Source organism: Thermobia domestica, chromosome 13 (assembly GCF_964235325.1).
Source record: "Thermobia domestica chromosome 13, izTheDome1.hap1.1, whole genome shotgun sequence".
Classification (NCBI taxonomy): Eukaryota; Metazoa; Arthropoda; class Insecta; order Zygentoma; family Lepismatidae; genus Thermobia; species Thermobia domestica.
The window spans coordinates 107709028-107733724 of NC_137466.1; the positions used below are offsets into that span (position 1 = coordinate 107709028).

At 36.0% G+C, this 24697-nt stretch overlaps 1 protein-coding gene across 1 annotated transcript in view; it reads left to right on the top strand.

The window, feature by feature from the left end:
• The window catches only part of LOC145668417 (uncharacterized), a 297055-nt gene that overhangs the window by 256514 nt on the left and 15844 nt on the right, over nt 1-24697 (top strand). The window contains exon 5 of the mRNA XM_081736230.1: nt 17972-18200. Within this exon, the coding sequence (XP_081592356.1) occupies nt 17972-18200 (229 nt within the window). The remainder of the gene's footprint in view (nt 1-17971; nt 18201-24697) is intronic.

A 24697-nucleotide genomic window follows, 5' to 3' on the forward strand; every position in this document is an offset into this window, starting at 1 on the left:
CATAAACAAAGTTTATATATATATATATATATATATATATATATATATATATATATATATATATATATATATATATATATATATATATATATATATGTGTGTGTGTGTGTGTGTGTTCATGTGAAAATGGCAAAAATAAACATTTTTTGGCATAGGCGTCACGCAGCGAAAATGCTTTCCTACTGACTGTTCTATGTACGAGTACATTTGAAATAGACCCTATTTTCGTACTACAGTCAAATATTCATTACCTCTGCATTTATTCCTTCATTGAAGCTTCTCACAGAGGTTATGCCATTCGACAGTACATGTATTTGTAGAACGATATATCTGGTTCTTAAACGTTAATACTGAGCCATTAAATACATAATTTACCTTTTTCACACTTCGTTTAATAATTATAAAAGATAAGCTTCACAGTTCACTTCTACACAAATTTTCAAGATGTCTACTTAACCAACTGAATAATTCTATATTTTTTTTTGTTGTCATGACGACCACGTCAGGATTAGATTACCTAAAAAAACACTTAAAATATTTTTTATATATTAACATTATAAATATATTATTTCTTTGTCTTTCTCTTCTTGTATTAGCGAAATCTGCCTAGTGTATATTTAAAATACATTATGGCCCAAAATTACAAGTATTACATGTAAAATATAGAACATACTGTTGTATTTGTATGTCAATTTGTTTGTTCTACGAGAACTTTAGCAGAAAGAAAAGTCTATTAATTGAAAGTGAAATTACTAGCACGCGGGTGAATTCGCCTCACTTTAGATTTTTTTTTTAAATATCATTTTTTTATGAAGCGTGATCTATCTCATCATTGAAACTTCCTTGTAAAGTCTTTTGCTTGTTATTGAAACCAATCAAAGATAGAGTTGTAAATTTTCTTTTAATTTCCTTTAATAAAATGATAAAGGATAACTCTATTACATACATTCATGAAAGACATCGTAGCGTCCCCTATCAAATTTATTTTATCTGAGCCACATTGAGAAGAATCAGTCGTTATCCAGACACTGGACAGTGGTACAAATATACGGTGCCCGTATATTTACCACGGAAATCTGTTGATACGTACGGTATCTAAATGCTGCATAAGTACTGATCTTTTCCTGCTTAGACGCTACGCTGCAGGATGTCTGAAGTCTAATAGTCTGCTGCATATTACATTCGTATACATATGTTACATACGTCAACTGTATGCTATATACTTCTATCTGTATGAGAGATCTTGACCACCTATATACAATTCTTTCTTTAGTAGAAAGTACGTATATACGGAACACTTATACGGAAAGTACATATTAAATATACCTTTTTTGGTACAGAATGTTAAATACGGTTGTATGTACGTTAAGTACAAAAACTACAACATTTACGCCTGTAACTTACGTTTTTACGTACGCTACATATACCTTTTTTTATTGATTATCTTATTATTTCTACATAACGGGAAGTACTATTCTCTTTAGTTCGAAGTGGAATAAAATGATATTGATGTGATGTTACTGATTTATACTTCAACTCTATTTAAATATTACTTGTTTGGTTAAAGTTAATTTGCATGATATATAGTGTTCCCCATGAGATAAGATGAGACGATATCATCGAAAAACTCTTTCTCGTCTTGTATTGAATCTCGGTAAGATTTTCTCATCTTGTATCGAAATTTTTCGTTTCGTTTTCTTTATTTATGTACAAAATTTATGTCCTGATTTTTTTTCCTAATTCCATCTAGAAGTTATAAAAATTCTTCCGCGTCACTAGAAATCTACGAATGGTGGGACGTAACAATACGTAAACCATATTTATTATTGGAGTATATTGTGTAACGATATCCGTATATTTAAATGTTGATAAATTCTTTTCGTTACGTTCGTAGAATCATTTATAGTTTTTATACTATGAATAATGAAAGACTAAAACATACCTAAATGGCTAAAACGTATAGCTAAAAGCAATGCAAGATCTTCAAAATCAAACTGTAGTTGCAGTTGCATAAATCGTGGCAAGAATCGTCGAGGTCACCGGGTGTGACACGTCACAAATCGATGCACTGTCAACATTTCAGGTCTCTAGCTTCAGCGGTTTGGACAGTCACCAGGTATTAAGTTTGTCCAATGGTGTATATGTGGAGAACTAGACTACTTTGCCCATTACTTGTGATTTTGCATCTCAGAGTATCAAGTAACGAAGTTATACATGTGTTAGTTTATGTTTTGGACATATCTTATTTTGCGACATCCTAAACGGATTGTCCTGTACAATAAGGCTGTAAAATCTGCGAGAAAACAAAATATCAGTTTTTTTTTTAAAACAAAATGTAGACCTAAAAGCTATTCTAAATATATTTATTATGTTCCATTTGTAAAACGTAAATTATTTTACATCCACTTGTCAGTAAAATATTTCCAAATGTATATTACCTTCATACGTTGACTAGTTTACTTCAGTCTGTTACGCTGTGATTTTAAAAGAATTTTTTTCTGTATTTGATATTAAAATATTATTAGACTGACACCTTTGCCATGTCCAATGTTATTAAATGTCTTATTAGTTATCACCTTTTTATCTTATCAATTTATGACAACTGGCAGGTAGAAAATAATAATATAATGTATTATTATTATTATTATTATTATTATTATTATTATTATTATTATTATTATTATTATTATCAAGGCCGAATCCAGGATTTTCTGAGGGGGAGCACCAGTAGTTACTACTACATTTGAATTAAATTTGATTTTTCTTAATAACTTTAGGCATCTGTGGTGAATAAAAAAATATTGTTTTGCTTGGTGAATCCTTTTGCTTCATCCTTCAGAACATCGACTTAAACTACGAGGGAGGATCAATAAGTTTTCGGCCTAGATTAGAAAGAGAAGAGATATGATCTTCATTTTTTTTATCGCTCAACATAGTCTCCCTGGACCTCAATTCACTTGGCCAATCGATGTTCCAACATTTACATACCCTTCAAAAAGAAACTTCCATCGAGACTGTCAAAATACTCCTCTACATCGTTAGCACACCTGACCTCGTTAGCACTTTCAAATCTCTTTCCCCGCAGTTGCTTCTTCAAATTCGGAAAAAGTTAAAAATTACTTGGGACCAAGTCTGGTGAATATGGTGGTGCTCGATCAATCCGAATCCAGCATCATGAATGGCTGCCATTTCAAGTGTTGACTTCTGGACCGCAGCGTTGTCCTGATGGAAGAGCACTTTGCCTGACAATTTTCCTCTTCGTTTCTGCTTGATGGATTCACTCAAGCTTCGGATTAAGTTGGCGTAATAGTCACCTGTGATGGTCCGTCCATGTGGCAAATAGTCAATAAATAAAATTCCTTTAACACCCCAGAAGACTGATGCCATTACCTTCTCGACGCTGTGTACGACGCGGAATTTACAGGTGCATGGGGAACCATGGTGTTTCCACTCAATAGATTCCCGTTTCGTTTCCGGATCGAAATGATGGACCCAAGTCTCATCCATGATTAGAAATTGCTTGTAAAACTTGTATGGTTTACGCTTTATTCTGACCAAAAGGTTTTGGGAACAAACCACTCGTTGCCTCTTCTGTTCTATGGGCAACATTCTTGGCACGCATCGAGAAGATAATTTTTCCATGTGTAGAACATTGACCAATATTGACTGCACTGTGCCATATGATATGCTAGTCTCCTCTATGATTTTGCGTATAGTCACTCTTCGATCAGTCATAACCATATCACGAATCTGTTTACGTTTTCTTCATTCGTCACTGCGCATGGGCGACCGGCACTTGGCGCGTCCATACATGATTCTCTGCCAAGTTTGAATTTGTGACAACATCTCCTTACAGTTGAATGTAAGGTGAAGAATCATGGAACGTACTCACCAATTTTTCATAGATTTTCATTCTGTTAAGTTGTTTTTTTCAGTAGAAACTTTATCACTGCAAGGTACTCAGAAGGCTCCATTTTCAACAAATGGCACAGAACGGATCACTTACATACCTGTAATTAGAAAAGAAAATGAGTTAGATAGGCCTACTTGAGATTTTACGTGTAAACCTACTAAAGACTACAACACAACATATTAAATTTCCGACGCTGGATCTTATTTCTAAGGGCACCAGGCCAAAGACTTATTGATTCATTCTCGTATTATTTTTGCAAAGCTCTGCTTACTTTTAAGCTCCATACAGAAACATGACAGCAGAAAGCTTCGGAAAATATTGCTGTTTTTACTGCTAATTAGCTTCTCATTTCAGACAGTGTAAACCTACAACAAAGGGGGTGCACGTGTACCAGTGCAGCTCCCTAAACCCGGCCCTGATTATTATTATTATTATTGGTATAATTAAATCACATAAGGCAAAAATACAACTTCAAACCGTGGAAGTTGTTATTTTTATAAAACTTATCAAACTACTCTTCATCATTCATATGAATCAGGCAGTCCTATATGGACAATATTTATGACTATGGCTCAGTGGTAGAGCGTTCACCTCCGGTGCTTGGGGTCCCTGCTTCGATCCCAGCTCGCGCCGTGTGGACTCTGTGGTGGACAAACACCGTATGCGTGGGTTTTCTCGGGGTTCTCCCGTTTCCTCCCACTTTCTTCATTCCACCATTTCACTCATCCCTCATCATCACTGTCTCCTTTAGCCTAACCGGCATAACCGTGGAACGTAAAACTTAAGGATTTCATTTCATTTTTCCATACATGTATTGCAGGAAGCAGGAATACTTGCCAACATGCAGGCTCTTATTCAAAAGGGCTCAAAACAATATGAAGCAGCAGATGCAAACTTTTCACGTGTAGTCACCAAAGCCAGATGGGGAGAGGGGACGCTGTGTGATGCTACTTCACTCACTGAATTTCATCGTCTAACTGCAGATGATTTATATGAATTAACAATAGATATCTACCAAATCGACAATGCTCATGCCTACGCGGCTGAACCCATGAAAAGTGATGGCACCTTTGCCTAATTTTATAATGCAGTTACTCCCAACTTTTTAAGATTTAAAATGCAATCCCGACATGTGCAATCCTTTCGTTACTTTCTTTTAGTAGAATTTGATAACACCTAGGTTGGGTCAAAATCCATTACTGGCTGTATTGTAAGTGCCCAAGTGGAGCAAATGTTCTTGGTTGTTGTTCCCGTATCGCCTCTGTTTTATGGTACTTGGCAATAGGCAGGTAACTCTCATTTACTTTTCTCATTCACTTAAATAATCTTTTCGTTGACTCCTAAGTGTTGTGAGTTTGACAACACCGAGTTCGTATGAAGTGTTCCACATCTTTGCAGTCAGTGTCAAATGCTCCATTTCACACTTTTTGTCCAGCACAGTAGTCAGAAACTATAAAAGTCACCACCGTGGGTTTTTACTATTATTTGCCGGTGTTTATGCTTTACACACTGTCCAAAATCCAGCTTCATGCGCTGAACCCAAGGTGCCTAAAAGAATCAATTTATCACATGTATCCTCCCATATACTCCATTATAAAGTATTTTGATATTTTCCCCTGTGTGCCAAGATAATTATTTTATTTTTGAAACTATATTTTTTCATGATGTGTCAGCTCTATACCTTCCTGATAGCACCAGAATTTTGCAAAAACTCGACATTTCAATTTTGAGCTCCTTGTGTCAAGAGGTCCTTTGCCGTCAATGTACCGGTCAGAGGCGAATCTAGAAGGTAAAACTGGAGTACCAATCAGAATCGAGACTATGATAGGTACACTCATGTTCAAAATTATTGTCGCATATCTATAACTGCCTTGTTGTAAGAATTTAATTTGATAATGATTTTGCAGAGTACTTTTAATACTGATACTATGTGTATAATCGGGAAATGTATATTTGTGGTAAATTTCATAGGATAAGAACTATAAATACGAAAATTAGAATGAATAAAACAAAATGTTGTCAAATGGACAAGAAAGTTTTATTTTCGTTTTATTGTTCTTATTTACTGCTCTTTTGACATTAAATTTGCCATATACATGTCTTCGACGATAATACACATACTAACATTATAAGCAATACCAAACGAATCGTTATCAAATTATATTCCTACAACAACATATTTATAGACATGCGACAATAATTTTGGATATTAGTGTAAATCATAAGTTCACTATAAATTTAAAATATTTATAAATAACAGCTTCGATAATTTCATTACTCAAAAAAAAAAAAAAAAAAAAAAAATGGGGGGAGGCGCTAGGCCCCGGCCCCGGGCTATATTCGCTTCTGGTACCGGTAGAATATACATATTATTATACTTTACATATTATTATACATGTGCTTTTAAAGTTTTATTTCCAACTTCAGCAAATGCAATTCGTTTATTATTTCCTTTTATGTTCTCTCAGAAAGTAGCCTAGCTACGTGTGGAAGGAATGAAGAAAAAGGAAAACTCAAATAATGTTCGAAGTTTCTTTTTTCTTTTCTTTTCTTTTTTAACTGTTTTTGTTGGTATATAAAAGAAGATCGAAATCACTTCCTCTCGTAACAACTTTCCAATTTCTTTGTTTCTATCTAATGTCTCCAGGTTGGTTTCTGCTTTGCACAACTTTCTAGCGTCATATTGTTGTAACAGGTTTTCGACTTTACATTGCTTTTCTTTTCTCCCTTTTTCTTCTTCGGACTTCATAATGTTTCTTACTGAATGCTTCTAAAAGTTCCATTCTGAACCTATATGGTTGTTATAAACTAATATTATATTAACTACTGTTTTTCTTTTTTTCTTTAGTCTGTTTGTTTTTTGTTTCGCTCTAAATGAATTGTATTTTTATACAGAACTAATAATGTTCAGAGCGAAGAGAAACGAGTTAAGAAAGACTATAGAAACTTACAGAACAAAGAACTCTGTAAAATTTACTCTTTGAACTATAGTGTACAAAGAGTATCCTTATGAATTTATGGCTACCGTACGCGTGTTCGGTGTGGAAGATCCAGGTTTGATTCCTGACAGGAGCTTATGTGGTTCGAAAGGTATGAGTTTTACGTTCCGCATTTATGGCGGCAAGGCTAAAGGAGAAGATGATGATCAGAAATGAATGATATGGTGAAATGAAGAAAGTGGGAGGAACCTGAAGAACCCTGAAAAACCCATGCACACAGTGTTTATCCACCACGAAGTTCACTTGTCGCGAGCTGAAATTGAATCAGTGAACCCATACACTTGAAGTGAACTCTCTACTAAGCCTCTGCTGCCCCTCATGTGGTTCGAATCTCACGTTAATCTCATATAATTTTGGTGCTTAAGATATGAAACTCTATTTAAAAAAAAAATCAAAATATAGTGTACAAAATAAAAATCAGACCGTCCAATACAAGGAAAGCATGTAATACACTAGTACATCTGAGATGCATGGAATGTTGGCTTAAAAGCTTTGCAGCAAATTCACTTGTCGACCAAAGAGTTGGAAAGATATTATATGAAGTAATGAGTAAATCCAATTTTAAATTCCTCATGTTCCTGTAATTTTGAATATGTGGGATTATTCAGTAACAGAATACCAGGGCAGTCAAAATGTTCCCGGAATTGTGTTGCAACTCTTTACTGCCACAATGTAAGTATACATTTACCTAATTGTCTTCAAACTATGTATGTTCGGAACACACACATACTGGCTCAACTGCTCCTGCCATTGCTGGAAACACAGACGAAAGTCCTCTTTTACTATCTTGTAAAATTCTGTCGTCGCGTTGGTTTTGATAATTTACGGTGGCGAAACGGGTAACTTTGGGGCCAATTTTTCTTTAAAGCATTATCAGCTAAACTGTTTTAAGTCTTTGAAGCAGATTTCCCCAGTTTGCACATGAACTTCATGTCTGTGCGTTGCGTCTACCAACCTATTTGTAAACTGCCTAAAAGAATACACCTGACTAGAAATTGGCATCAAATTATTGTTTATTATTTGTTTACTCTTTTATTATTATAGTAGGCTCTCAATATTGTTTATTATTTATTAAAGTAACGTTTACATACTTCACAACTCAATGGCTTTAGCATTCAGTTTTTTCATACATATGCTAGTCATCACTTTATTTGTTTTATTATTCCTGCCCTTTTGTTAACACAGGTTTTGTTTTGCCCATATTCTTTGCGCCAGTTTACAAAAAGCCTGGTCATCTCTCCAGTCCTTTTGTGAAACATGATGCATCCTTACAAACGGAGTGAAATCTTTCAGTGATATTACAAAGAAGTTTATGTGGACTATACTGATTCAGAATTATGTTTTTTTATTTTACACACAGCCGGCGTTTTGTAAATTTCCAATGTACTTTGAAGAAAGGCTGAATTTATAAAAAGCCTGCGACATTATCAATCCTATATAATGTTACGAGGCAAGATATTGCTTTAATTTCGTTAATGACTCTACGACATAACAATTCAGTTTGAGTCGTACAGTACATTTTGATATCTACATTACTTAGTATGAAAAATTGTGTTCCGCTTGTAAGGAAACCAGCCCGAGTTGAAGGTTTGTGCAATAATATGTAATAAGGAACTTATTACGTGATTTTTAATACAAAATCTTATATATAAAAGAGAACGCACAAATCCTTTGTTACCTCATCACGCTAATACGGCTGAACCAATTTCTTTTATTTTTGGGGGGTTATTAGGATTTGGACCCTAGATGGTTTTTATCATATCACTTTAATTTTTAATTACCAGTGTCTTAAGATAATTGACCATTCAAGTGTCCATAACGTACAAATCCTTTGTTAGTTCATCATAGGTAAAAATAAACGTATTTATATGCAACCCGCATGACCGTGTCACTCGGCGGGTTAACATAAATGACAGGCGATATAATGTTAACATTTACTGCAATCTACTATGGCTTTTATCATATCACTTGAAAGCGAAAAAGTAAAAATTATCTAAGTAACAAAGTTTATTGCGTTCCGGGGTGACCGCAGCGAAGCGGGGCGGGTTAACATAAATGACAGGCGATATAATGTTAACATTTACTGCAATCTTCTATGGTTTTTATCATATCACTTGAAAGCGAAAAAGTAAAAATTATCTAAGTAACAAAGTTTATTGCGTTCCGGGGTGACCGCAGCGAAGCGGGGTGAACGCTGCTAGTATTGTATAAAAAATTTAATACAAAAGTTAATTTCTGTATTAAATTTGTGCATAAAGGCGAGCAAGTTGGCCAGTTTCATATATGTAATAAATAACAAAATTAGGAGTTTTTTACTAAGCTCACCTCCACTTTTTAAAATGCTAGTAAATGACTTAAAAGACTGAAAAATAAAAACAATAGAATGTAAGGCAGAATTTATCTTATATAAACTAATAATTGTTTTTAAGACCTCTGGTATAGTGCGATTAGTTAGGTGCCAAGCAATTATGACATCATTAGCTGTGTACATAAATTTCTGCTCCATAAGAAGCATTCGAAATGTGTGTGTGGAGAAGATTGGAGAGAATAATTTTCTGTGTCGAACGGAAAACGAATGAGAGAGTTTTAGAAATGGTGGGGGAGAAAATAACAATTTTATGTATTATTAAAATGAAGAAAGAGAATCTTGTTGGGACATTGGCTAAGAAGGAATGGTATCATGAGGGGCGTGCTGGAGGGTACAGTGGCAGGAAAGAGAGGGAGGGGACAAAGGATACTACAATTAATGGACGATGTCAAAGCAGACAATTCGTATGTGAAGACTAAGAGCTTAAAGGAAAACTGTGAAGCATAGAAGCTTCTCAGTTGTGGGAAATGAACTGCCTATAATGGCAGAGTACGTATCATGATGATAAGGAAAGGTTTAGAAACGGTTATTGGCTTATTTAGTTACGTTTTGTTAATACTATCTGGCCTAGTTTCTACATTTTTGATATCTTCATTGTCTTAAAAATTGTTCACTTAAATCTGAAAAAAAAGAGAGAGAAAAAGATCCAGCCAAGTTCATGTACAGGGTATTTCTTGCCGAAAACATGAAAAAACCAGCTTTAAAGATCTATACGTCCAAAACTATGGGACCTGTCGTAGTTGGGTCAAGACTTCACTCAGGAACTTGTATGTGCCCTATCCAAATATCCATGTTTCAGAATCCTAAGATACTCACACAACAATTTTTTATAGAGGGAGTTTGGCTACGGGCATATAATTTAAAGTACTCACCAACTATCGCTAAAAGATTGTTGCAGAAATACCCCAGGATTCTGAAACATGGATATTTGGATAGGACTTTTCTAAATAAACTCATGACCTGACTATGGTAGGTCCTATAAACACTGTTTCATGTTTTTGGTAGCCTATACACGGTGTCTACTAAAATTCCAAAATGAAATTTCGTGACCTTTTCTTTACCAAATCATAAAATTTCTTAATATTTTCAAGAGCGAATTTGAGTCCGAATTAGGCCGAATTTTCATCATTGCGATAGAAACGTACTTTGCTTGCGATTTGGTAGCGTCTAAAGCCGATGATCGACATTTTTTGTAGTGAACTTTGACGTTTTATAGAACAAAATTTTTCAATCTGTACAGTTAAAAACAATCGTGACCCAAAAGCTAAATTTCGTGACTTTTTCGTGACTTTCATGACCGTTTAATGATTTCGTGACTTTTTTTGTGACATTCGTAACTTTCGTGATCAATAGACACCCTGATATAACTTCGAGAGGAAGTATTTGTGCACCCAGGTTGGTCTATACTTTTCGTTTTATCTTGGTGTCAGGAATCACCTCTCAAACGTGGTCGGTGTTGTTCTGAAACATCCTGTAGAATTGACTGGAACACTACAGTAGTAACGACTTGAGTGTGCTATTTGCAATTGTTTGCTTTCTGGAGGAAACTATTATACTTGTAACATTTGTTCAGTTCAGCAAACAGTTTTCTTATGTTTCATGACGTCATTTTGAAATGTGGACAACTTAATAGACTTATTTGGTTTAATGCTTAGTAAAATAACGTTAATATTTACTTATCTACAGCGAAAGGTTAGTTGTGCTGCAATGCGCTTAAATGTAAATAAAGGTTTACATTGCAAAAGGTTGTTTGTGAGGCGCATAATTAGTTTCTCGTAAATATTTCTGAAAAGTACCGGTATTCGATATATAAAGGTAACCAAGAGAGTTCTGTCGCTTTTTTTGGAGAGCTGTGTTCAATTAGCTCTCACATCGTGAGTTGAATGCGAATAGAGATAAGGCAAAGGTCAGTTGTTGGTGTGGGTAAATCCAACATACTACCTGGTTGTGGCAGTTTAGTTACACCGTAAACTTGCGTAAGGGCAGAGTGAACATCGGACCTCCACAGAGCGTCATAAGGGTGTGTTTGCTGTACGAGTTCAAACTTGTTTCAAACGTTGCTGCTACGGGGCGAAAGATGTGCCAGGCCTTTGGTTAGATTGTCGTGACTACGCGGACCGTGCAGCGGTGGTTTAACAAGTTTAAGGACGATCACGAAAAACTCGAAAGCGCACCACATGCCGGAAGATCAACACATGTACAAAATGAAGATTTGCAGACATCAATTGAGGCGAACAGTGGCCAGACATGTGAGGAACTAGGGCTGCAATTTAGTGTGAGTGGAGAAACAATTCGGCAACACCTCATCAACTTGGAAAGCACTACAAGTTGGGTCGATGGTTCCCACATGATTTGACTCCTATGGCCAAAAGGCAACGCGAGTAAATACCTGTGTTTCTTTTATATCTCGTGTGAGGAAGGAGCCATTTCTGGATAGGGTGTTGACAGGTGATGAGAATTGGGTCCTGTATGAAGCTCGGCGGCGAAGTTATCATTGGTTAGCATCCCATGCACAAGTTCCAAAACAGCCGAAACCAGCCCTGGATCTGAAGAAGGTTCTCCTGATGTGTTTGGTGGACTGCTCGTGGCACCGTGCATCCGGACTGCTACCAGCAGATCAGAGCATCAATACAACTGTATACCTAGGTGCTATCAGCAGATGAGCGGTGTTCAAGAAAAACTCAAAATTCTGGAGCTAGCACTTCTGAATCGCCAAGGGGTCCTCCTGTTAGAGGACACCGCTAAGAACCATGTGGCTAGGATGACCCGCGACACCATCCTACGCCTTCGATATACTCCCCAGACATTGCACCGTCCGATTATCACCTGGTGCTTTCCTTGGACAATCACCTTAGAAGATACAAATTCACATCCCTAGTAGAGGTGCAAAATGCATTTGATACTTTCTTCGCTTCATGGCCCACCAAGTTCAACCGCGATTGAATCCATGGCCTTCCAGAAAGGTGGCAGGAGATCGTCGATGCTGATGGGAACTATTTTTGATCTTCCAGGTATGTCTTAGGTGACACATCAATGTTTGAAGTTGATGGGTGAAAAAACGACAGAACCTTGTTCGTTAACTTTATATTTCTCTAATCTTTATTCCACTTTGCCAGTCACTATAATGTCTTCGTTAAAAGAATACACTCGGAACTTGAATTCACAGGGAACGCCAATCCTCACGAAACTGATCTTCCATGGGCCGTCTCCTCCGCTACTACCTGTCGAAACGAAGACGAAGAAGAAGAAGGAGCAATGCTTGCGCTGCACTTTATAGGCAGTGGGCAGCACGTAGACAGGAGTGTTGCCAGATCCTTAGTTGAGAACGTGTGGTATCAGCTGCTACCAGAATCTTAAGGAATTTCGAGATATTGTAACTTAAAATATCGAACCTTTTTTCTCTCATCTAAGGAGAATATCAAACAGCCCAGAAACTCGATTTTATTTACTTTAAATGAAAAGTATAAATACCAAATTTTATATCTCTAACCCTAATAGGTTTCGAGGTATAGCCATCTTATTTTAACAATTGATCCCCGACTCTTTTTCCTTCCCTTCTTTCTTCTTCCCTTGGAGGTGAATTATTAAATCACGCTGTAACACGCCTTTGTTTATTTGAAATGAAAAGTTTAAATATACAATTCCATGTCTCTAACCCTGACGAATTTCGAACTATGGCCATACAATTATAACAATTGTAACCCTAATCGTCTTCCTCCGCCTTTTTTTTTTTTTTAACTTTCTGGGTCAAATATCAAAACCGTTGAAACACGTTTTTAATTATTCTAAATGAGAAATCTAAATAGCAAATTTCATGTTTCCAACTTCAAGAGATTCTGGGATATGAACATCTTATTATAATGATTATTATTCCCATCTCTTCTTGCTTCTCACCCCTTTTCTAGTTCAATATCAAAATTAAAATTGCTGAAAACACGTGTAATTATCTTAACTGAGAAATTTATATACCAAATTTCGTGTCTCTAACTTTAGAAATACTCAGATATGAATATTTTAAGACAATAATTGGCACTCCCTTTAACCTGCCTTACTCGTCGGATTTCCAAAATGTCTCGCTTAGGTGAGATCTTACATCACAAATCCTATGCCCTGTATAAATTTCAAATTTCTAGTTTAAACAGTTTGGCCTGGGTATTGATCAGTGAGTCAATCAGGACTTTTTTATATATAGAGAGAGAGATTTCCACCATTTGTAAATGCGAAACAAGGAAAGTAAGTACGTGTGATTTGTTAATTCAATTATTACAAAATAAGATCTGAAATTAATTTTCAATAGTAAATAAAGAGAACGGAACATTCTACTATAGAGCCAAAAACGCATGTGCGCACCATTGCTTTCCACCTTCTGAATTACCACCAATTAATAATTGTCAAAGAGGTTACTGAAAGTGTGGAATAAGAGTTTTGTCTTATTTCTAATACAAAGCATTTTTCAATTTAATACGTCACATGCATATAATGGCAACAAAAGACCAAATGGAAATAAAATTAAAACGAAAACGGAAGCACACCAAAAGTTTTCTTTCTTTCTTTCTTTCTTTCTTTTTTTTTTTTAGATAAAAATGAAATAAAATAAACTTGAAAGTCAGATCGGAAAGCAATCCCCCGCAGTAGTTGTAGAGATTTTTCACACCATCAATTCCCTGTGACACGCTTGAAATCTATTTGGTGCGAACTGAGGCATATCTCAGGTGTTACTGAGTGACTGAAGGGAAGTGAGGAGACAGGGGCGTTTCTCTCATTGATCCACTCATACCATCACAACCACTCCCAACGCTATTCCACCAAGATGAAAATCCGAAAGAGAAATTCTATTAACGCACGATACACAACTTCACGTGAGATAAAAAAAAATATATTAATGCAATTCTCCTTTTGCTTTTTCAGGTCTTCCTTTGTATTTTGAGCGTATTATATTTTAATTAATTCACCGTTTGATTTATGTATGTCTTTGACTTAAAGTATATTGTCAAATTATTTCTGCATAGTATATACACAGTGTATTATAAAAAAGAATGTACTCCTAAAGATAAATATAATACAAAAGTAATTATCTTGTTACGAAACCCTAATCATTTCGGAGTAACTTATTAATGTAAAGCTATGTATGATTATCGATTTAAATGGGCGTTACTTATCTTGTGTACGGGCTTGGCAAGGTAATTCACTCATTACGTTTTTTTTAACGTAAATTAAACGTAATTTACGTCACGAAGAAAACCGGTTCTTTACGCAGATATAAGAAAATATTTTCTTTCTTTCCTTTTTTTTTTTAAAAAATAAAACCATTCAAAAGTTGAAAACAGTCAAATGCAAAACACAAAATACAATTTCTTCAAACTTACTAGTTGCATCAACTGAAGCGAAGTCTAACCTTTCAGAGTTTATATTAATAACAGAGATTGTAGAAAACAAAATGTATAGTGTATAGCTAATATTTCTCTCGAGCCCTGAAACTCGGTAAAACGCTATAGGTTCCAGCGTTATTCCCAAAATAAATTTTACCAAACGGAAAGAACTTTTGTCTCTGACTGTACAACCGTCCTTTATTTCACCATGGCTTCTCTGACTTCAAACTTTTATTGACCACAGAGGATTTAAAACATAAACCATTATGACTTTTTAAAAAAGAAACATAGACTATTCATTCACGCAGATCATAATATTTGTTATTCATATAGGCATAATAAATAATCTTTTGGATCTTTAAACCGTTGTTGTAGTCTCGATAAGCATAACGTGCATAAGTCGACTTCAGGTTTCAGAAAACAAAACTCAACATTCTCCCTGCTTATTTCGCCATCTTGTCTATATTTCGGACATCACTTTCGGTAACAGGAGTAGGGACTATTCTCCTCCTTGCAGAACCATTGGGCACCCCACCAAACATCTCTTTCGTGGTGTGCCCTTTCCTTTGAATTGCCCCACGACGCTGCAGTGGAGAATCCCCATTTGCACGTTCCTATTTCCATTGCATGTGTATGCCCAGCGAAACAACATTTGATGTATTATTTTTCTTTTAATTCACTGCCCCTACCGCATCTGATTTGGGGAGTTCCGTTCTATCCATGGTGAGTTCCCTTCTGTGGTTCGTGCTGGTCCATTCTGTTGGCCAGGGTCGGCCTTAAGCCAATTGGATCGATTGCACCCAATCGAGCCCCGCGCCTAAGGAGGCCTCGCGGTAGTGCCATCTACTGTACTCTCGACTCTAATCTACTCTCCAGTGCCGTTTTAACAGCATATTAGGCTCCAGAGCAAAGAAGTGTGTTGTGATTCCTATGAGTAAATTTTGCTCCCAATATATGTAATTATTACATGCCATTCTGCACGTGTGGTCTCTAGCTAAGTGGCTATGGTACCGTTAAGATGGTTCTGCTACTCTCGGTTGCCAAGTACACCCAACATATTGAAATACAGGTACATCCATGGCCTCTCCGTAACAAGTAAATGAATAGTTTGTTGTATTAACTTTCCCGGTATAAGCAAATATTTTCCCAATTTAAAGCTGCAGTAGTTTCTTTATTTTTTATTTTTTATTTTATTTTATTTTATTATTATTTTATTATTTTTTTTGCATTTACAACTTCTGTTCTAAAAATATATATTATGTCTAGGGAGTATTCTGAACAACCCGAAAACCCCTAGCACGCCTCCACAATTCCTTGCAGACACCCCTGTGCGTATTATTTTCTTCGAGTTTGTGTAAAAATGTATATCATTATTCTGGGTGCACATCCACTTTTATTCTGAACACCCCACTAACGTAAAAGTTCCTGACGTTCCTACTGATTATATCATGTGATACTACCGTGAATACCGAGATGGTATCAAATAAATCAGCCTCAGTGTAAGTTCTTTGCATATCCTTTCTCTTATTATAGCTGTGTTAAAAATACAAAAGTAGAGGACAAACATTGCCCTCTTCTGCGAAAAATCCCGTAGATTTTTTTTTAAAGATATGAAGTTAGGAAAACCGAATGTATACTGATGCGTATTGAATAGGTGGCTCCTTACGAGGGTTTGTCTTCTAACTCGAATAATCCAATTCAAAATATGTCATCCATTTTTCATTAGTTCCTTAAGGTTTGTTGTGATCGTCTCATCACCATTTCACTTTGTCTGCAGTCGATAACGATTTCAAGCTGATTATACCTCTCATAGCTACCTATGATGTTCTCACTAGGTTTTTCTGACTTGAATTCTTTCCATAAAGATACAGCTATTAAGAAAACTTTAAAAACAACGAATTAATATCAATGTGCATTTAATTATGTCTTACAAATATAAAGTTATGGGAACATAACCTTCACCATTGCATTCTTCATAAAATTCTAGCGCAATTTGATATATTACATGACTCCCTTGTTATTTACAAAAAGTCGAGCGAGATACAAGATGGCCGATTTCAATGGCGACCATGATAAGCATTCCCTTAAATAGATGTCTACTTTCTCCCGGTGTCGGTTCATGTGTTTTTTAAATCCCTTTACCCGTTTTACAAATAAAATGAAATTTTCGAACTTGAAACACATTGAAATGGCTTATTCTGATCAATCAGGTTTTTGGCCACTGTGGCCGTCTTTATGAACGGAAACACTTTAAATTTTGCTTCCGCTTGTTTCTTGAAATTCCACACATCTTTGCCAAGTTTACTTGTAAGAGAACAAAACTATGAAATACTGGTACAGTAGTACCTTCTTGAAAAATTGCGAGGCACAAGGGTGAAATATGTATTCATTCACTGTCTGCATTTTCATTTGAGTTACTTCTCTGAAAAATTAGCTGCTATAAGCAATGAACATTGTGAACATTTTCACTAGAACATTTTGTAGATGGAAAAATGTTATAAAGCGAAAAGGACCCGTGCATCATGAGAGATTACTTTTAGTTCCTCCTGAAAGAGGACTTCACAATATAGAAACGGGAAAATGTTTCGAAACTGTCTTTGCCGTTAACCATTTTTCTTAATCAAGCTTATAAGTAAACATACAAGGTGTTCCGGGGATGAATTGACAAACTTGTCATAAGTGTTCAGGATCTCAATATAAGAAACACGTTTTTCGGCGACTTTGGTCGGAAACACTTAATTATGGAGAGAGCTAATTATAAGTCATTGCTGGAATTGGTAATTTCTTTTAGGTTTAACTAATAGACCAGCAGGGAGAGTGCTATATGTCTTGGTTCTAAAGTTCTACACACCTTGGTGTAGGTTAATTATAAACCTGGGGCCCCGCAAAATGTTCCAATCAGGCCCCGCATCACCTAAGGCCAGCCCTGCTGTTGGCCCCATAGTTTTCGTTGGATATTACTTTCCTCACACTCTTCGGCAGATATTGTACTTTAAAGAAGGCTTGAAACGATATTCCGCATGGCTCCTGCTCTTCTGCTCGAAAACGTTGCCGACTTAGAACTATGTTCATTTGGACTTTTTATACTTGTTTTAAGTTGTAGATTCATTCTCTAAGCTTTTGGGCGAAATTGCCTTCCATCCACTATATAGACATAATATTCTCGACATATTCTAACTTTAAATGCTGAACTTGTATTTCTTTTGACGAACAAATGTATTTGTTCAGAACGCTTATTAATTGATCTAATAGGGCCTATGGAGTTTCTGTCTTAAACATTCAACATAAACTAACATTTGTTTCTTTTTGTCTTTCATTTTAGATGCCGAGCGATAAAGTGTATTATACTGTGACAACAGACAAGGAAGGTTTAATGACGTCCGTTTTGGAAATTAAATTTGTTGTAAAACCCTATCACTTCGAACGAAACCATAAAATGCAGTTAAAATGCGTAGCCAGAGTGCGGGATCGCAAACCCTACAGAATAATTGAAGCTCAACAAATACTTGCCAACAATGAAAAATATTCTTCTGGCATGAACAATGCCTTAGGTAAGTTGATCACTTTCGTTCGACCTTACGAAATTATTATTTAGTTGTATGGTGATGCATTGAGTAAGAACAATCTCAAAAACATGAGTAGTATTTTGTAATTCGGTACCCTGATTTAGTGAGGTATACGGGAGTATACGGCATATACCCACTTAATATTTTTTTATAGTCAAGCGAATATACATTTCAAATTTAATGAACAGCGAGCGTATAGAGTAAAACGTAAATGCTATATGTTTGAAAATGTTTGAGTGTATACTTATAAAAAAATTAGCATTTCATCACTGCTTCGGAACTATATAAATCTAAAGATAATTCTGCTAAGATAAGCTTAACTGACTAGATGTTCCCTAACCTGGCTAGACACTACTTTCCTGATTCAATTTCACGTGCATATTTATAAAACTGAAATGTTATTTACAAGAAATTATGAAGGGTATTTATTTATTTATATACAGTGGGCTTTGCCGGCATCTATGAGCTTAACCCCGTCATGTATGAAGGATAACGTCCTTCAGCGAGCATACTATTCGAGGAAGAGCGAAGAAAGAAATGGAGAGGTCTGAGACCTTTATGTTAGGTACAAATCTCGACGTTTGCCTGGTGTGGATGAGGAATACTCGAGAGAAATCTCACTCAGCATGCTGGCCTCAGAAAGTTGTTAGGCCTTTTCGACTTAGTGTATACAAGATTTTGAAAGTATATAGACCCAATGCAGACTTCCGGTGACGCACAAAACGTGGAAATAGGCGCTATAAACTGCACAAAACACGTTCAAAACGATGTGATGGAAACGACGTCAAAATTCTTTTATGGCGAAACAGCATTCACTTGTTCCGCCATATTTGTAGCACATTTTGAGAAACTTCCGATGGGGCACAAAACGTGGAAATTGGAGCATAAAACCGCACAAAATACGCACAAAACGATGTAAAAGAATCCACCAGAAAATTTGTTGGTGATGAAACAGTGGATCATTTTCTTCCCACTTTTGTGGCCCATTATGACCCACTTCCGATGACGCACAAAACCTGGAAGTAGGCGCACAAAACGGCGCGAAAGAGACCACTTCGAAATTCGTTGGTTTCGGAACACTGGGTCACTTTCTTCCTACCTTGGAAACCCATTTTGACCCACTTCCGATGACGCACAAAACGTTTAAATATGCGCACAAAATGGCAAAAATACGCACAAAAGAATGTGATGGAAACGACCTCAGAATTCGTTGGTGGCGGAACAGCATTAAGTTGGTCCGCCATATTAGTAGGCCCATTTTGACTCACTTCCAGTGACGCACAAAACGGCACAAAACACGCACAATACGATGCAAAAGAAACGACCTCTAATTTCTTTGGTGGCGGAACAAGTTAATGGGGCTTTTCTGTAAAGACCATGATTTGCAAAAGCTAACAACAATACTAAAAACAAAAGAAAACAGATGTGAGCGTGGTGGTCACACGTATACCATCAGTGTGACATACTAATCCAAGGGTAAGAAAAAACTCACAGACTTCTTTTTTCTCTCAAATCGTACTTCTCAGTTGAATCTACCTCTCTTATAAATCCTGAAATTCCTCTTATGTATGGATGAAGTTGCTCAATATTTCTCTGTTCGGTTAGTTGACATACATAAGGGAAATTATTCTTTGAATTCGCTTGACTGGTATACTGTTTCTTTATCAATAGATACAGGTACTTGCAAGAATCGATTTCAACTTTCATTGTGCGGTATGCTTATTTTACTCTTAAAAAAGAGATGTTTGGGTAAAAAAAAAAAAAAAAAAAAAAGGATATAGCAAGGATGTAGTGGAACATTTACGGATATGTTTATATAAATGTGTAACTGAAAAATTGAAATGATATGTTATAAACAGGGCAACTCGAACAGGCAACACAGAGATATGTCATAAATTAAATAACACTTACCCTTTTGTATGTGATGTGTTACAACTGTAACGGGGCGAATTTAGATGCCCCATCTATTGCTATTACTGCTACTACTACAACTATTACGAATATATACGTTCTATTTGCACATTTTTCTCCTTTTCATCTTGTGTTCTGTCACTATGTAGTTTCAAAAACATCAAAAACTGTCTCCAAGGTAGGCGGGGAAATGTCTTTGTGATATACATACGAAAGCATATGAATGTGTTCGTATGTTAAAAAGAGTGAATGAGTGTGTGTGTGTGTGTGTGTGTGTGTGTGTGTGCTTTCGTTGTTATAGTATATTCAGGCGACAAATGCTAGAGCTTCTAACTTGAAAAGAAAGCAGAAGAAGAAGAAGAAGAAGAAGAAGAAGGAGAACAAGAACAAGAAGACATAAGGCATCTTGACATAGTGAGTGCGTGTGTGAAAGAAATATTCTTTCTTTACTTGAGAAATGCTTTTCCATCGCGTTGATGTTCTAACCCCCGCTCAAGAACCACTTTTCAATGTTTCTTTTTTTATTATTATTTTTATTTTATAAAAAAAGAAAGCATCTTTCGTTTTAGGTCGCATTTCGTTTTCGGACTTTTCGCGCCTTCTTTTATATTATATATGTTTGCTATTTCTTTCTTTCTTTTTTTTTGGCGTGTTTTCCTTCTCATCTTGGTTCCTTCGTCTTATCACCCATTCGTCCATCTCCATTCTAGAAAATCCCTCGAGACTCTCCTTTTCTGTTTGGTAGTCTGAGAAATTAAAGTATATATATATATATATATATATATATATATATATATATATATATATATATATATATATATATATATATATATATATAGAATGAGAACAGAAACCTAAGAAATAGCATGGCACAGCATCAGCACTGAAGTCGAAAACGAGCAAACCAAACGAAAATGTTGGGCGGGGTTGTTGAGAGCGAAATGGAGAACGAGAACAGAGTAAGAATGCGAGAAGGAAAGGAGGGACTTATGTGAACAATCCTTCTTACTCTGGCCTCCTCTTGTATCTCTATTTCTCTCTTTCTTTCAGTGTAAGTCCCTCTTTCTTTCTTTTAGTCGTCCAGTTTCAACTGAACTACCAGCTTTGGAGAACCGCCAAGCCCCGAAATGGCCGAAAAGTCTGGTTCTATATAGCGTCAGAATCGTACAATACTTGCCTGGCACATAGCATTCGTTTTCCAACATTCAATGCCGTTTTCCCCACTAACTTATTTTTCGTTTTCTCTCTTCTTTTCCTGTTTCTTTTGATTCTTTCTTCGTAAAAGGTCTTTTTCTCTTTCTTTCTTTAACCTCTCAGCTTCCTTCCTTTTTCGGCCGTTCATTTTTTTCTCCACTTTCTGTTGAAGAAGGGAAAGAAAGGAGACCGACGAAAATCCAAAAGTGTTTGGCTTTCTTGTTATCCTGCTCGTATCCAACCACCGGTTCCCATTTATTCTCCAAGGAAATAGTTCAACATCAACAATGCCATCAACAACAAGCTTAACAATAAGAAGACGCGAAACAACGAAGCAACAGCAAATGCTAGTTTGCTTGTAAATAACAATGCATGGCAACAGTGCAACAGCCACACACTTATATCAACAAACATCATATTTTGGAAAATGGAACGCTTTCTTTCCTTTTGAATAACGGAACCTTAAATATGTATATTTTATTATACATTTGTTGCTCTTAGCACACATATTTGTCTGTAGTAAGTGACATTTACATGTAAGCAAGAATAGGAATGGTGAAATAAGCCTGTAGCAAGAAGAAAAACGATTTTTTTTTGGTGCGTGGATCATTAAATGAAGCATTTCGAAAAGGATTAATTAAAATTTCATATGATGTATTGTATAATGCAGAGCTGAAATGTGGATAATAACGAATCAAGAACGAAAACGGAATGAAGGTTTGTAGTGAGTGTACAAACGAATGAAGAACAGCTATATGGGATAAGAAGGACACGAGAAAAAATAGCTTAAAGCCTCAAAAGTATAGCCTTTAGGACAAAGAAGACAATGATTAATGAAATTGAATAATTTGGGGACGTAACTAGTCGAGTGAGAATGTAGGAGTAAACGGGTGAACCCCTAGAAAATCCGCGGATACGAAGTTGTCCATCATAAATTTACATGTCTCACCCAAACATGAGTGGTGAAGTTTGTCCCTTAATGTAGTATGGATTATTCTCTCTTTCGCTCCCCCTAAAAAGTGTGTCCATGATGTCTTTCGCAAAAAAATATTAGATTTTCATGGAATATGGCATGTACTTTTTAATGCTTTACAATCATTCTCACAACTTGAATTTAAAATTAATCGAAAACTGGAACGTCTCTCCCCTTCAACCAAATTTAAAGAAATTATATTCTACGATAACTTTTGTAAATATTATTCGATTTTAGCACATCATGCAAGTGATTATTGAGGTTTCACATAATCTCGACTCTTGCACTTGAAGTCAATCGAATAATAAAAGAAACTTAACTCCCCTGAAGATTTAAATAACACATTTAATGATAATTTTCGTAAAATATATAATTTTGTATAATATGGTATACTTTTTTCTCAGGATAAAAGTGCCAGGTAACGCGGGAGGACGCCGCTTCCACCTCCAAAAAATATGTGTCTTCCTGTTATGCCTAATTTGTGTTCTGCCTAATTATCCTCCAGCACTTTGTAACGCATTTTTGATCTAATCTTATCTTTAGGCATAACAGGAATTCCTGATCTACCTAATTCCTGTTCTGCCTAATTAACACAAAAAGTTATATTTAGCTTTACGGGAAAGTTAATACTAATTATTTTCCCAACAATTCCAGTTGCTTTCAGGACCTCTTGATTTTCTTATATTAAATTAGCTTCTCTGAACCTCTTTCTGAGCTTCTCTGAAATTAAAATAGCAATCTTACGAGGGAACCTATCCAAGTGTAACTCAGACTTCGAGTCAAGACTATGGCCGTTGGATACCTTGTCCCGATAAAACATAACAAGAAAAATTATACATCCTCGATCTCAACCGTTGCGGAGATATAAGTGTGAAAAGTTAGAAATTGAGCTCCATACTAAACATTACAAAGTCAGATTCCGGGTCAGATTTTTCGGAAACGGTCGGGTAAGGAAACTCAGCGAATACATATCAAATTAGTGTAGAGAGCCAACACCGTTTGAATGAAAAATGTGTGTCCCCGGGGCACTTGCAGAGTCCCAGGCGGGGTCCAATTCAAAATTTGCAAATGGAACCGGGGGTCAAGTAGCATATTGTATGAAAGCTGTTGTTAAATAAAATAAGATAGAAGAAATATCAACTATCTATGATAACCCTGTGCAAACGGGCAACTGGTCAAAATGTCACCAGAATGTACATCAGAAAATCTATGGCCACACTTCTAAATCCGTTAAGTTGCGACAATAATAAAACACAGAAAGACGTTTAAAAGTACAAAGTATTGAAGTAAAGCAAATTGCTACAGAATCTCTCACAGAGTCGCACAACGGACCTTATCAAAATATAAGTGTGACATCGAATGACCAATGGACCATAGGATGACCATGACCATTGGATTTCGTGTCCTAGAAGAGAAAGGATACATTGTCAATCGCAATCGTCGTGTAGGGTGAGAAGTTCAAAAGGCAACGGGTTTGTTTTCATTGAATTTTACGATATTTGTTATCATTTTGTCTAGCGCAATATGTTTTCTTTATTAAAGTAACATTCTGTAAATATAGCAACACGTATATGCGAAGTTGTATATCTATTTTCTTTGGACATAGTTTTGTTTACTTATATTTCATCCACATATTCTTCCAATAAATTGCATATTGCTGCAAATAAATATTGTATTGTCAAAGAGTATTTTGTGTGCCAATATTCTATGAAACACTGCCTTCTGGGACATTCACTATGTTTTGACTCGTCTCCCACCCCACTTGGTTATCGTTTCCTTTCCCGAGTTTACAATTATCAAACCGGTTTCCAACTTTATATTTTAACGAAATATTATTCTATTCCCTATAACCCTAGAAAAGCATCCTCCAATATATTTTATTTCTGCACCATTATTCCAGTTTTCTCCAACCCCACTCCTCTCCAACTTGCATCACAATCTCAAGGTCACTCCTTTTCGTCTTTATCATCACGTTTCCCGTTCAGCAAACCCCCCGAGAGAAATTTCACGGTGCAATTTGCGAATTTGAGGTCCCGATTCGCGAGTCATATACCGTAACCTTTTGACATTCCCACTTTCCACGACGGTTGCGATTTACAATATATCCTTTCTCTTCTTGGACACAAAATCCAATGGTCATGGTCATTCTATTGTCCATTGGTCATTCGATGTCACATTTAAATGCGCTGGACACTAATTTCTCTCTAGGCCGTCCAATAAATCAATTTCGTTGTGCACTTTGGTGCAAATAACGTTACAGGAAGAAGCCGATTCGTTCCAAAGATAAATATTGGAGCTGGATATAAATATTCCAGCTAAAGTGAGTAATATTTGGACTGGAATTTAAGATGGCATGATAGTGTAGGAGTAACGTAATGGCTTTATGAATAATAGAGCTATCGAA